Genomic DNA, 15,000 nt, shown 5'->3' on the forward strand with positions numbered 1-15,000 from the left:
TGAACGATTCCCCATGATGTCATATGATTTATGGTACCGTAATTATCTTGAAAACTTATGTTTAATTTCTTTGAAAATTATTTTTTTCCCCCCCTTTTTCAACAGCCTTATGGCTCTGCCCTGGCATCCTCCCATCTGTTTTGCATTTTAGAGCAAATTGAATATACAGTTTTTGGAGACAGTCAAGAATGATGTATGTTGGCAAAAAGCGGAGCTCAGCAGAAAAATGATGAAAAAAGAAAAGAGAAGAAAAGAAGAGAGAGGGGGAAAAAAATCTGTCAGTCAGATGAATGGATGCAAATGCTTTTTGAATGGGGGAAAAAGGGAATAGAGATGGAAAGAGGGGATTTTGTCCTACTCGCACAAGTGCAAGCCGCAGCAATTAGCTTCTAGTGGCTAGAAGTTTTGGAATGTTGTTCTACTCTTTTCATTCACTGTTGTTTTTCCTGACGAATTGCGAGAAAAGAGCAGTATCTGTGCCATTTGGTCTTAGCGTAGTCTGCTTTGCGTTTCGCTGAAGCTGATGGAGGAACTGTTATGATGTGTTCCAATGTCTTGTTCTGTGATGAATTTAGATCTTCAGATATGTCAAGCTATTGTTAGGCAATTTAACGTTGGCTTTTCTCGTGTTATCAAACAAAAATCTGAACATGTGATGACAGCGAACCGCATAGCGCCTTCCCATCTTAGCCTTGCAGCTAGCTGTGTAATTGTCAGTGAAATGGCCAAATGCTGATCTTGCAGAACCCATTCAGTCCTCCCACTGATACCTCTGGAGATCGGACCGTGGCAGATAGAGATCTCTTTGGTAAGAAAACACAATGCAGAATTGTGGAGTTCCTAGATACTCATACTCAAAACAACATGGAACCTTTCTCTGACCCGTTGGAATCCCCCTTTTTTAAAAAAAAAAAAAAAAAAGGGGTAGGGGGTAAATGAAGGAGGAGAATCAATACCAATTCCAGAGAACTTTAATTGCTTCCTATGCTGAAACAGAGCGTGGTAGCCATTGGTGTGCTTTATTAATGTGGTACGGCCATTTTTGAACCGTCATATGCCACAAGAGCCCTAATGCCACGCTAGTTGTTTCTAATTAGAACCACATCCCACCAGCCTAATGTCGAACACATTTGTGCCGACTCGCAAACTCAGTCAAGGCCCTGGCCGGGCATTTTGGACACTTTTACATTGCGGCAATAAAATGCATTTTCGTAACTTTATGAAGTGGTAAGTGATACCATAAACTGAATTTTAAAGTGGTAGCTTCGGGAAAGATTTTGTTTGTCCCTTCAGAGGAGGGGAAAGAAGCTTTGGATTACAGGACTGCAGTTAGGTGTGCAACTGACGAGACCATATGAGAAGAAAGGCTGTGGAGAGTACGTGCACACACACACACACACACACACACACACACACACACACACACACACACACACACACATACACACACACACACACACACACACACACACACACACACACACACACACACACACTTCTCATCTCTGCTCACTGTGATACTTCTCAGCCCACCCCTTAACCTTCCCCAGGTGCCGGCATTATCAGAGGAATCAGATTCAGCCTCAACTTCACCCTGAACCTCTCTTGCTGGGGCGTGTCGGAGATGGTTAACGCCCTCCCTCCCTCCCATTGAAGGGCCCAGGTGGAAGTGGCTTTAAAGATCCAGGAAGGCCTTTGAGGCTTTGACTCTTGAGCAGTTCCAGCACTCACACAGAGGCACTGGGGCGATAAAGATACCGGGCTGGAGGCAGGGAGAGGGGAGGATGGGGGGGGGGGAGAAGGCGGATAGAGGAGAGGAGGAAGGGAGGCCTCTTTGATTTTGCCCTCCCTACGGGCAAAATGGAAACCGAGACAGAGTCGCACTTGTTTCGCTTAATCGAAATGGGCAGCAGATGAAGATGCGATCGTTTGCTCGCTCACTTGTTAACGCGCTCGTTTGTTCGTCCCCGGTCATCTCTTTGTGAGAACCGGGGACTGGAGAGTCTTGTGCCTCGAGCGCGTCTCACGGCCTGTTGGTTTTGTGAGCGAATCTCTTGGCCTTTCATGTCCCACCATGTTTTTGTGCTCTACAGATGTTTGTGTGTGTGTTTTGTTGTCTGTGAATGGGCCGTGTGTGTCAGGAGGGGGGGTATGTTGCTACACAGCTTTACAGGGATGAAACAATGTGTTGAAATGCTAGTTTGATAACCCTACCCCACCACTCCCTTCTTTTCTCTCCCCACACATCTCGTCCTGTTTGCGGGTCGCCACAGCATGGGGGTGAGCCATGACAACGACCACCCGGCGTGCGCCGACGGCCTCCACATCATGTCCGGCGAGTGGATCAAAGGACAGAACCCGGGAGACGTGTCCTGGTCCACCTGCAGCCGCGAGGACGTGGAGAAGTTCCTCAGGTAGCTCCTCTGCTTATTCACTGTGGGTAGGAAACGGTCAGAAAAATGACTACAGTAATGTCCTGTGTAATAGCAGCATTGTGTATAAGCCGCAGGACAGTGTTTTGTTCAAGTTAAAAGAAACAATATTAATACCATATTACAGTAAGTGCCCCCCTGTATTAACCTCATAGCTGAAGAAATTAGGCAAAATCAGTGTATAAGCTGCGGCTTATAGTTGGGAAATCATGGTACTATGCACAGTCAAGGCATCCAAAACCCAAAATCTGACTGCTGCTCATCTGATACAGTGTGAAGCAAAATGTGAACTCGATTTAATTTAATTGTAAGGAATCTGGTGTGGAATAAATTATGTTTTTCTTTCTTTTTTTTTTTTAATTGTGTAATTGTGATATATTCCATCAAAGAAATTACACAACATGGCAGATTTCTAGAACTTTCCAAATGTAGAACTTTCCAAACATATCTGTTTCCTCGTATGTCTTTTTAATTTAACAGTCAATTGGATTAATTTCCTTTTAGTTGCTAAGAATGATGGAGTTTATTTTTTCTGATTAATGCCAGTAGAGATAGGTAATCAAGTGATTCTCATGTTTGGTATGTTTTCGTGATTGCCTTTTGTCTGGTCAGTAAGGGCTTAATTGAGGATGTAAGCTGTGATATCATTCAGGCTCGTTTTTTGGACCATACTTGTTATGATAACAAACAGTTACCTCAGATCCTCTCCAGACTTCCTTGTTGAGTGACCGTTAGATAAGCACAGAGCAGGGAACCCTAATTCACATGACTGCATAAGCTAAGAGATAGCTGCATGGAAACGCAGTCAACTTTTCTAACTAATTCTGAACACTGGTTTGTTTGTGTGTAAGATTACATATGTATGTATTTGTGTGTGTGTGTGTGTGTGTGTGTGACTGTCTGTGCGTGTGCTCGTCACAGGTCCAAGGCGAGCAGTTGCCTGCTACAGACAGACCCGCTCAGTCTGAACTCGGTCATCTTGCCGTCCAAACTCCCGGGCGCCGCGTACACGGCAGACGAGCAGTGCCAGATCCTCTTCGGGCCGTCGGCCGCGCACTGTGAGAAGATGCAGGTAACACGCCCGACTACTCCTAACCCTCCTCCCAAAAAGAAAAGAGCTAAGCCCGACATGCGAAAAAAAGGATTTGTAAAGATAACATCTCCTAACAAAACACAAGAGAAAGAAGCTGCTTCTAGAGATCCCTTTTGGCCCATGTTGAACAGGAACTTTTCACATACTGCTTCTAGCCAGACAAAAGAAAAATGGGAAAAAGTTGGAACAGTGAAACACAGTAATACCATTTTCGTTTAGGAAAGAAACAAACTTCAGTGAATCACTTTAGGGAGTTATTTAATTAGGTTATCCACTAAGCCCTGCTGTCATTGACCCTGTGTCCCACTTCTGATGAATAACTGAAGCGTAAGGTGAAGCGTACCTGTTCTGGATCCCTACTACCTGCGGGTCTTAAGGTGTGCACCTTGGATAACCTCCCTCGACTAAAATCCCCTGTAGAAGCTACAGGGGACAACAAGTGCCTCTCACGTTGAAATATCCCGGGGGCTATATGGATGGAGTCATTATTTGCCTTCCAGGAGCGTAATCCTTTTGGGCTGTCTCTAATCTCGCCCGTGATGGCGTAATCAGTCCACTGTCATGTCCTGGCTCCTCGTCCGCGTGTTGAGATACACTCGCCGACGGGGGCCTCAGCCTCAGCCTCCGCGAAAAAGTCAGGCGGACTCAAAAACTCATCAGAAACGCTCGCTCCAATTTCAACAACCAGGGCCCGTGCGGTGCCATGGCGACCGCTTTATTTCCTTTCCAAACAACCACGCAGCCCTTTTTAATCCCTCCGCCACCACCTCCACCACCTCCACCACCTCCACCTCCACCTCCACCTCCACCACCAACCTCCCCCTGTTCTCCAGCACCTCTCAACATCAGATGGAAAGAAAACAGGGAGAGTTTGAAGGATGAGGATACTGTAAAAATTCACCTCCCGGCTACGCTGGCATTCAAGGGCCGTGCTTTGCTTTAATGGGCTGGGCCGGTTTTATTGGTTATTCTCACCAGGCTGGAGGAGGGGGGGGTTTTGCAATGTTGTCAGTGGGGGTGAGTGAGTGCATGGCGGAAACGAGATGGGAGGATCTCTTTGTTGTGGTGTTGTTTTGGATCGCATTTTTTGTGGAAAGGTGCCCTGGAGCCAGTAGAATAGGGTGTGAGGAAGTGTGTGTGGTTTTTGGGTGTGTGTGTGTGTGTGTGTGTGTGTGTGTGTGTGTGTGTGTGTGTGTGTGTGTGAAAGAGGGGGGCATGTAAGATGTAAGATTTGGATGTGAAGTAACCACAGACACAGCTGGTGACTTCCTGTGGTAGAGTCTTAATGTTGTACAAGACTTTGAGCTCATGTTGACTTTGTGCCGTAGCCATTAAAACAACACAGGTAGTCTATTACAGCCGATTTCACCATAGCGTGCAGGTCAACAGGGTTCTTCTTTGGTCATGTTTAATAATGTGCCTTTGGTCATGTTTTATATGAACCTTTGTTCTTTTTGCTGCATCGTTGGTTTTGATGTACTTTATGAAGATTTATGTTGTGATAAAAGTTCTCTCACTAGGTTTATAAGTAAGTAACACGTATTTGTGCTGGGCCAATCTCCGGTGAACTCTACCTCTGGTGATTTGAAGTAATGAAACCAGTAACACAGATCCTCTGAAGAAAATTGTCCCTTTAAATTCATTACCACAGACCCAAGAGAGAATACCAATGACTCCCCTATATGAGTTATGAGTTAAAACACATGAATATGGCATGATCCATTAGACAGTGACCCCTTGTGGAAGTAAACACGTAGCTGATCATCTCATCAGAAGTTTTGATTTGACATCAGTCTGATATTGGCTTAGGAAACTTCAAGCTCAGATCCTGTAGTGAAATGTTGCCAGCAGCTTCAACTTTGCCAACGAAAATAATGAATTTCAGTTCATTGCCTAAGGTGTGCATTATTTACCGTTGTGTTTCATTGTTTGGATTCTCTTTTTCTATAAGCTGTTTAAGCTCTTTTTCTTTGCTGACCGTCATAATGCCCATCTGTCCACTCATTTGTTATCTGCTCGTTGGTTGTCGTCCCTGCAGTATGTGATGTGCTCTGGGCTTTGGTGCCACTTGGACGGGGAGAAGGACTGCAAGACCAAACTGGACCCCCCCATGGACGGAACCGAGTGCGACACCGGAAAGGTGAGTTGATGCGGTGACATTTTGCGGTGTCATTTCATTTCCCGTTTGATGAACCCTGGGGTTGTAGAACCAACTCGTCTAGAACACAGTGCCATGGGAAATTCCAAACGGAGTTAAAACTTCCCCAAAACGGTCTCAGCTAAAGGAGGAAGACTTTAGAAAAATCCTCTTCCATTCAACTCACTTTTAGGTATAAAAGTGGTATATATTAGGTATACTGTATATTAATTATACGTGTCCTAATGTGTTCTGATAGCGTAGGGTTCCAGCAGCAGAGTGGTGGTGTTTTCCGTAGCCCGTGGGGTGAGAGCACGGTGTACTGACATGCCCCTGCTGCTGTGAGCTGCCGAGGGTAAGAGAGGGCGCTTCTGCCTCAGATGTTCAGCTGCTTTAGTGACTCGCATTCCCCTGCGCTGATTCGCGCTAGCGCTTGACATTGATGAGAGCAGTCCTCTCTTCTCTTTTCCTCTCCTCTGCTGTCCTCTATCCTCCTCTTTCCTCTCCTCTCCTTTGCTCTACCCCTCATCTCCTCCCCCCTCCCCCCCACTCCTCTCAACGCTCTTATAAACAGCAGGATGGGAAACAGCCTGTAGCAGCTCAACAGAGTCAAAAAAGAGAGTGTGTGTGTGTGTGTGTGTGTGTTGGGGTGAGGGAATGGTAGGGGCAGCTGTTCCATCTCACTAGAACCCTAGAACTGTGGTGATATTACTCCCCCCCCTCCACACACCTCTCTACTCCATACCTCTTTCAGACCCCCCCCCACACACACACACACACACACACACACACCACCACCACCACTTCACTCACGGATCTGACAGCCACAACACGAGACAGATCCTTGTCCAAAAAAAGCCAAGTGACCAGCCTGGAGAGAGTTCACGAGACTGAACAGGGAATGACCTCGTCCTCAACTCGCCGCCCCGGCGCACACACACAGCTTGCGGACCAGAGGGGCGGGCGGGAGACGAAAGCCACATATTGACCTCGTATTGACCATATTGAGGAGGCCCACGCGCGTCAGCTCGAGTGTGACCAGGCGCCGCTGCTCGCTGGTGCTTTTGTGGACCTCCAACAAGGCCGGTGGCTGTCGTGGAGACGGGCCGGGGCTAGAAAATGGCCCCCGTGGCGCACTGTTGATAGTAGGGAGTGTGCAGTCTCATTCATCGACGTCTCCCGGCATCCGCAGCCTCACACCCGGTTGCCATTAAGGACGAAAAACAGCAAACAAAGCCCTTGTAATGGTCTCGAAATACACAGCAGAGCAACACCATTCATCTGGTTGTAGGAAACACCAGGCGGCTGTTTAAGCTCGCGCCATATGGTGTGTGGCTGTGTTGTGTTTATGGCCGTGGACCAAAAGAAAGAAAAAAAAACAGTTATGGACTTCAGGATTTAGCAGAGGGAGTTTTGACCTATTTAGTCAGCCTTCCTTCCCTGGGGACATACCACACAGAGTAATTTATGGCCCTCGCCTGCTGTTTACTAGCATAACTCACCCGGTTCACCTCATCAAGCCTCTCGTAATGGCTGCCGTTAAATCAGGTGTGGGTTGACCTGTGAGAGAGATCTACAGCACAGGGAAGCGGGGTCTGGGAAATGCTGTTTCACGGTCACAGTTGCTGTCTTGAGGTGTGTTGTGTTTTGTGTTGTGTTGTGTTGTGTTGTGTTTAGTTGTGTTGTGTTGTGTTGTGTTGTGTTGTGTTGTGTTGTGTTGTGTTGTGTTGTGTTGTGTTGTGTTGTGTTGTGTTGTGTTGTGTTGTGTTGTGTAGTGCTGGCTGGGGTTGTGTTGTGTTGTGTAGTGCTGGGGTTTATAGTGTTGCCCAGCTGTGATTCTGCATCACAGTTGCAGTATTCTGAAAATGGGACAAGGAATCAAAATGACCGCTGGCTAATCCCAAATTGTTGACTTGTTTACGAGGTGGTCATGATGTCAGTGTTGCTGTAATGCCATTTTGGCAGTTTGGAGGCAAGAAGAAAGCAGTTTAGGGTCCAGTCTCCAATTAATCGTGTAATGTTGATTTTCTCACACAAAATGAATTTCTGTTGTTATGGTGCCGACAATGAGTTGTTTGAATGAGTCCTCTGATTTGTGTCTAAATAAAAGCGTGAAGATTGCAGCTTTAACTCGTACAGTTAAACAACGGTAAGTATACAGCTGGTCTTGTTATAAATTGTTAAGTCATGAGACTATTGTGTCTTATTTTGTGGTCCGGATAACAGTGTTATGGGGCTAGAGGTCTTGTTATTTCAAGCCCTAAGTATGTATGGGAACTTCACGAGTTTTTGTAAAGCGTTGCGGGTGAGCAAGTGCACAAGTGTAAACGACCACCAAGACACACTCTGATCCTATCAGTCAAACCACTTGCACACATTTGACCACTTGTCTTCCTCAGTGTAAACACTGATGTATCCTAATGTGTCCCCAACAAGACCTCTAGTGGGAAGTAGCAAGTTCTGAATAGAGGTGGTGAACAGCTTTTTAGCTGTACACCTTTGAATGGACGGTCATGTGATCCAATCAGCCAAGTCTGAGGAAGAACCATGGAGGCTGAGACATCACTGCAGATAAAATGAAAAACCTTAAATGGGAGTTCCTTGGTGGGCTTAAATTCAATCACCCCAGGCACATTTCAAAACCAAGTGCACCCAGAGCCTCAGCTGCTTAGATCAAGATCCCAAAGCATGGATTGGTACTGTACGGCCCTTTGTAAAGTGCTGTACATTCAGATGGGCTGTGTGTGTGTGTGTGTGTCTCTGCAGTGGTGCCGGGCCGGTGAGTGTGTGAGCCGAGTGGTGCCGCCGGAACCAACGCCAGGTGTGTGGGCCTCCTGGGGGCCCTGGGGAACCTGCAGCCGCACCTGCGGCAGCGGCATCAGCGCCCGACAGCGCAAGTGTGACACCTCCAGGTACGGTGGCCCACCTGGACCACAGTGGACCAGGCCACAGAGCATCATCATCATCTACTGTATCAGTGCTGTTTATACTACAGTGGTTTGGACTGGATTGGATTCTAAAAGCAGTGCTAAGGATCTTGCAACAGCTCTTTGTTGCCATGGGCATTCTGCAGAGCTGTGACTGCCAGGGCCTGCTATCATTACTTACCGCATTAGCTATGGAATAATGGTTATTCACTGATTAATTTCTGTGGATTGAATGCATGATCAGCATTGAAAACACATTTGAAATGTACAGCTCTGCAGACAGATGGAGTTTAGATAAATATAAGCTGATGATTGTGAATTCTGTGCTTTCGGTCAAGCGACCCATTTATTCAGTGACTGCTGCTAATTACCTTGAATCCCCCTTTCAGCGAATGATTTATGGAACAACAGAAAAAAAAGGCACGAGTTGCTCTCTTTCTCGTCTGTGAAAACAACCTCAGTTAACCTGCGGTCAGTCTGTGTGTGAACGTGAGGTGAGGCTGTTTTGTCATGCGGTGTGTGTTTTTCATCCCCCGGGGGGCAGGTCTGGTGGGAAAGGGCAACAGTGCCCGGGCACGGCCATGCAGTACCGGCTGTGTGAGAACCAGCCGTGCCCCGCTGGCACCCCCAGCTTCAGGGAGCAGCAGTGCCAGACATTCAACCGCCTCGCCCTCAGCTGGTACGCCGTCATGGACGACGGTAAGGCCTTACCTCACTCCGCCTCCGCGTGGGAGTCTCGCTGGGATTTCTGTTTTTGTATTTGTGTGTGTGCCTGTGTGTGTGTGTCTGTTTGTGTGTGTGTGTTTGTGTGTGTGTGTGTGTGTGTGTGTGTGTGTGTGCCTGTGCCTGTGTCTGTGTATGTGTGTTTCTGTGTGTGTGTGTGTGTGTGTGTGTGTGTGTGTGTGTGTGTGTGTGTGTGTGTGTGTGTGTGTGTGTGTGTGTGTGTGTGTGCCTGTGTGTGTGTGTGTGTGTGTGTGTGTGTTTCTGTGTGTGTGTGTGTCTGTTTGTGTGTGTGTGTGTGTCTGTGTGCATATCTGTGTGTGTATGTACAGTAAATATGTATGCAAACATCATGTGTGTATTTGTGTATGTGTGTATGTGAAAACAGCGTGGGTGTACAGTATTGTGGTGAGTGTTTGTGTGATTGAATGTTTGCATGACACTGAAGTAAGTGTTAAAGAGAGGGCTGTGTGTGTGTGTGTGTGTGTGTGTTTGTAGATGCATGGGGTGGAGTGTTTGTATGTGTGTATGTGTGTGTGTTTGTGTGCCACAGTACATTTTTAAACAGAAACATGCAACACATCTGCCTTTTTAAAAGCTTGATTTGAAAAAAAATAAATGTCGTTGATCTCTTGCCATTTCCCTTCAACTATCTTCCCTCTCTGTTCTGCCAGCATTGTACTAACTATTATAAATCAGAGGGTGAACAACGGTTCAATCTAACCTCATTAGACTGACACATACAGTACAGTATCTACTGCATATTCCTCACTCAACAGTCAGGAGAATGCTCTCCCTTCTAAAAGTACAAGCTGTGGATGAAGTTCAAGTCCACGTTTTGTGTAATGGAACAACTTGCTGATAGTATTTACAGTCGGGCATATTTGGCTTTGAGCTACGCGGCATGAGAATGTAGCATTTGTTAGCTCATGGGTTAGGTCATGTTAAGTCGTGCTGTTTAGGAGGACGGCGAGGTGGGTGTGTAATACGTCGAGGGACACCTGCCTTCTTCCAGGGCCACACTTAAGCCTGAACGGCGCAGCGGACATTGACAGGTGACTGGCATCGAGCAACAAGCAAAGTGCCATGCGCGAATTAGAGTCCACTTAGAAACTTGTCAAGATCAATGACGTATCAAGCCTATGGTCAAGATCATTTTGCGAGAGTGTAATACTGTGAGCGAAGTCCCACGCGAAAAACACAAACAGGTCCAGGCCATGTTCCCACAGGCCCACACTGCAGTTTAAGTCCACGAGCAACCAGCTTTGCTCATGGCCTGTCAACGAAATCAGCCCTAAGTGTTACTGATTGAGGATACAATGGTTATTAACTACAGCTGTTAGTAGACTATGTGATAGAACCAGAGCGGCGTGCCCCGTAGTCGCACATAAAGTGGAATTGTCAGTGATAAGCCAGTGGGCGCGCTGAAATGTGTTGCAGATAATGGTCGACTTTGTGACATACGGGGTGGGACGGGGGGCGCGTCAGGGTCATAGTGGCCGCATTGTTTTGCCGCTTCCTGATGGGCAAACGATAGATAGCAGCAGGCCTCTGACCACTGCCGCTGCTGGGCCAGGCTGGGCTGGGCTGGGTTGGGTGAGGCGGTGAGCGTGCGCTGTCTGTGAGCTGGTTGCAGTGGTGTGCTCTCACAGACGGGCTTAACGGGGCTTTTCGACGCAGAATGGCACCGGCAGGGCCTCGGTGGTCCCGGGCCACATGACATCACTGCGTAGACTGTCTGCCCTGCCCAGAGTACAAAGGCCCTTTCATTTCTCTCTGTCTCTCTCTCTCTCTGTCTTTCTCTCTCTCTCTCTGTCTCTTTCTCTCTGTCGCTCTCTCTCATTCGCTTGTTCAGACTTTTTCATTCTCTCTTTCGTTCTCTCTATTTCTCTCCCTCTCTCACACACACACAACCAGAATCAGAATGGCTTTCACCAGACACAATCCAGACGCCCATCCACTCACACTCTCTCTCTATCTCTCTCTCTCACACACACACACACACACACACACTCACTCACTCACTCACAAAAGACACTCAGACACATGTTTGCATACTTACGTGGTCCGACTATTGTCAGTTGTCATACTTTCAGCCGGCACAATAATAGCATTCTTTGTTTGAATATTTAGCGTTGTTTCATTCAATTTCTTAAAAAAGAAGGTCAGCTCTATGAGCAAAGTCGATGCAAAATGAGTTGTCGTCTCTCACAGTTAATGCTTGACATTGTCCCAAAAAATTTGACTTGATGATTTTAGTGAATCGTCTGCACTCTTGAAAGCCACCCATACTCATCCATTATTGAGTTTCAGAGCGTACTGTACGTCTGGTGAAAAGTCACGTTGTCAGTTGCTATCAGTGTTGACGTTCGCGCGGCCCAAGGCCTGGCGGTTCCCTCGCGCGGAACGTTGGAGGCACCTCAGAACCCCTAAGTGCTCTCTGCAGTGTCAGTGAAGGAGAGTTTGGCTCGTTGGGCGAGATATTTGCGAGATGGCAAATGCTGCAGGTTCCCAGTGTCTGAGTAGGCTGGAGCAATCGCAGCACGCCGACTCCTTCTTTCCCCCCCCTTCCCCTCCAGCGCTCGCCTTTCCCTGGCTGCCAAGTCTTGGCATCTTGCTCGAATCAGCGTAAACCTGTCCCGACTTTTTTGCGAGCAAACGCGCACCCTAAGTGCTCAAAGATGGAGGATTGGATGTTTATGGCGGCTGGGATCGCCAAAACACAATGCGAGCGAGATTTGGGCTTTTTTGGGGTTTTTTTTCTGTGTGAGCGCAATTAATTTCCCTTGCCTGCTTGTGTGGCCAGAACTGTGGCATACATACAGCTCAAACCCCATATTTACACTGTATACACTTTTCGACCGTCACCGAGAGATAAGTGTGTTTGGGGGAAAATCGTTGTGCTTTCTCTCTCGACAGACGACGACGCCCGCTGTGTGGCCGCATCTTGTTTAAACATTTCAACATTTCATTTCAACTCCAGGTTCCCATTGAGAGCTACACAGCCACAAATCCATTAACTGCCGGGCCAGAGGGATTTGTGTGTCTGGCATTCACACATAAGTCTAAGCCCAGCAGCAGACAGAGATGGAGCTGAATAGCTGATAGTAGCATGCAAACATGAAGGGTCAATCAAAGGAAGGTCAGACAAATAGATTAGTTTGTGATGAAGGCACAAACCATGCAACCTAAGGGGATCGTTATGGAGGGGAAAGGGGAACTTAATGACATTTTTCTGGACAACTTGGCCAATATTGCTGTTGGATGCAGACACACTGATTTCGGACTAGCAAGTGTACTGCAAGTAATGGGTTTTGGACAATGATAGATGACCATAATAGTGTGCTATGTGTTTAGAGAGTACTTTGTCTGTCTTCTCGTCGCTCAGATGACCGCTTGGTGCATCATCAGTGTAACAAAACTACATGGTTTGTTATTCTTTTGTCCCTTTGTGGGGTTTGTACTCAAATGCTGTCAGTTGTTGTCCGTATAGATTGCTAAGGCGTTAAAATTAGGTCAGTGTCAATTGTCAACAGGTGTTTGAACCATGATTGTACAACTATGCTACGCTAGAAATATCAAATTATGAAATGTGTTATCTTACAGTGATATTATGTCTCTTATAGATATAAATCTCTCTTATAAATTTGTCATTTGGGATTAAACGTCTAGATTGTTGCACATCAGTGGTCCCAAGGATATCATCAATTATTCCCAGTTTAAACTGACAGATCTGAGAAAATGATGAACTCATGCAGATTTATTGGCAAAATAATCCTGGCCACACAACAACAAGTGAATCTAATGCTGCATTTAATCTGTGTGGGGAGGGGGGGGGGTGACTTAGGTGTTGAGCATTGCTCTACAGACGTTCCCATTCCTCAAACCGGTCACCGAAATTGCCGACACCGTTCCTCTTCCCGGTCTCATCGCGTTTTTTTTTGTCATCTCATCTTTCCTGAGAGACATCTTTCCTGGAGGTTCATTCCCTCCAGGACGTCGCGCGGCACCACAGATAGCTCTCTGGATAACGCGCTGTTGGCCTCCGCTCACCACAGCTATGTTCACATCGTTCTCATCAATAAGAAAGCAAGCGGAGGAGAGGGGAAGATGGGGGTGAGAATGGGGTAAGGGAATGCTGTCTGTCTTGCGCGTCTCAGACAGAGTCTCCTGGAGCTGGATCTCCCTCTTGGTGCTGGTTCTGATGTCGAGCTTTGGTCTCTCTCTCTCTCTCTCTCTCTCTCTCTCTCTCTCTCTCACTCACTCTCTCTCTCTCTCTTTGTCTCTCTCTCACAGTCTATCTCTCTGTCTCTCTCTCATTCTCACTCTCTCTCACTCTGCTCTTCCAGAACCGCCATGTGGAATGCGAAACATGCCCGTTATTTTTCTCATTCTTTTTTTTTCTTTTCGCCACCCCCACCCCCACCTCCCTCTCCTCTCCTTTCCTCTCCTCTCCTCTCCTCTCCTCTGTCCCGAGAGCTGACGGAGTAATCTCTCTAGTCAGTCTAGTCCGTCAGTCAGCCAGGCGAGCTCTTCTTTCCCATGCCCCCTCCCTCACTCCCTCCCTCCCTCCCTCCCTCCCTCGTTCGCTCGCTGCGAGAGAGAGAGGAGGAGCGCGAGGACCCCGGCAGATGCTTTGACGGGAACCACTGCTGCGTGGAAGCAAGGACGAGGTCAGGGCTTCACAGTGGGCCCTGACCCCCATATAATATTACACAGCGGCAATCCTTGTCAGATCGGACTACTGTAGTGAAACAATGCTTCTAGAAGCGTGTGGACGTTTGATAGCAAACTCAAATACCGATATTCAGATGGTGTTTCTTTGAGAAGGAATGTGGAAAAAACAAGCAACATGTTGTTTGTTGGTGTTATTTTCTTATCAATTGCACATGGCATGTGTGTGCTTGGATTTGTGCTGCGGAAGATAAGACTAAGATATCTCACAGAGGCTGGATGTATGGCTTTTTGAGATGCATGAAGGTGAAAGGTTAGATAGACTGCATTCTAAGACCTGTAATCTGCCTGTAAAGTCAAAGGTCACAGTTGCAGGTGGGCCAATTCAAAACCTTTTTATTTGTGTTTTTTTGTCCAGTCACCACTTGGCCTGGTGACTCGAGCAGTCCATCACCGCTCCGGGGGGGTTGGTGAGATCCACCTCAGCCAGCACGGCTGTCAGTTCTCCGCTGCTAGCGGATTTAGGTGGCATTAGCTCGTCCGCTGACACCAGAACAGTCTCCGAGGAGAGAAGGTCAGCCGAGTTCACACGCACGGTGGGGAGGAATGCGTGCGCTCTCCTCAAATATGTACAGATATGCAACAAAACTGTGTGTAATGCTCGTTCACGTCTGTTATGGAAGAGGGATTCGGAGGCACAGTCAAGGGTGTGGAAATATCCCCCTTCTTGATTTTTCTGTGTCAGATTGCAACATTTAGAAAGCAGATTGGGTCTCTTAATTTTTTGGATTTTATTCAGTCGTGACACAATCGTGAGAGTCGCAGATTTGTTGACCTTGGTTGAATGTAAGCAGGACTCCTTGTTCGTTTTTTAACACTGATGTTGGTGAAATGGAATGTAAGTCTGTGTGTGAATGAGCGAGTGTGTCTGTGTCTGTGTTTGTTGGTGTGTGTCCGTGTGTGAGTGTTTCTGCATGTGGACCTTTACGTAACATTCACGCATGAGGAACTGGTGCG

At 47.2% G+C, this 15,000-nt stretch overlaps 1 protein-coding gene across 1 annotated transcript in view; it reads left to right on the top strand.

The window, feature by feature from the left end:
* The window catches only part of LOC134101269 (A disintegrin and metalloproteinase with thrombospondin motifs 19-like), a 61,994-nt gene that overhangs the window by 23,448 nt on the left and 23,546 nt on the right, over positions 1–15,000 (top strand). The window contains exons 9-13 of the mRNA XM_062554871.1: positions 2,274–2,414; positions 3,354–3,504; positions 5,564–5,665; positions 8,429–8,574; positions 9,134–9,288. Coding sequence (XP_062410855.1) covers positions 2,274–2,414; positions 3,354–3,504; positions 5,564–5,665; positions 8,429–8,574; positions 9,134–9,288 — 695 coding nt within the window. The remainder of the gene's footprint in view (positions 1–2,273; positions 2,415–3,353; positions 3,505–5,563; positions 5,666–8,428; positions 8,575–9,133; positions 9,289–15,000) is intronic.

This window comes from Sardina pilchardus, chromosome 14, assembly GCF_963854185.1.
Source record: "Sardina pilchardus chromosome 14, fSarPil1.1, whole genome shotgun sequence".
Taxonomy (NCBI): Eukaryota; Metazoa; Chordata; class Actinopteri; order Clupeiformes; family Clupeidae; genus Sardina; species Sardina pilchardus.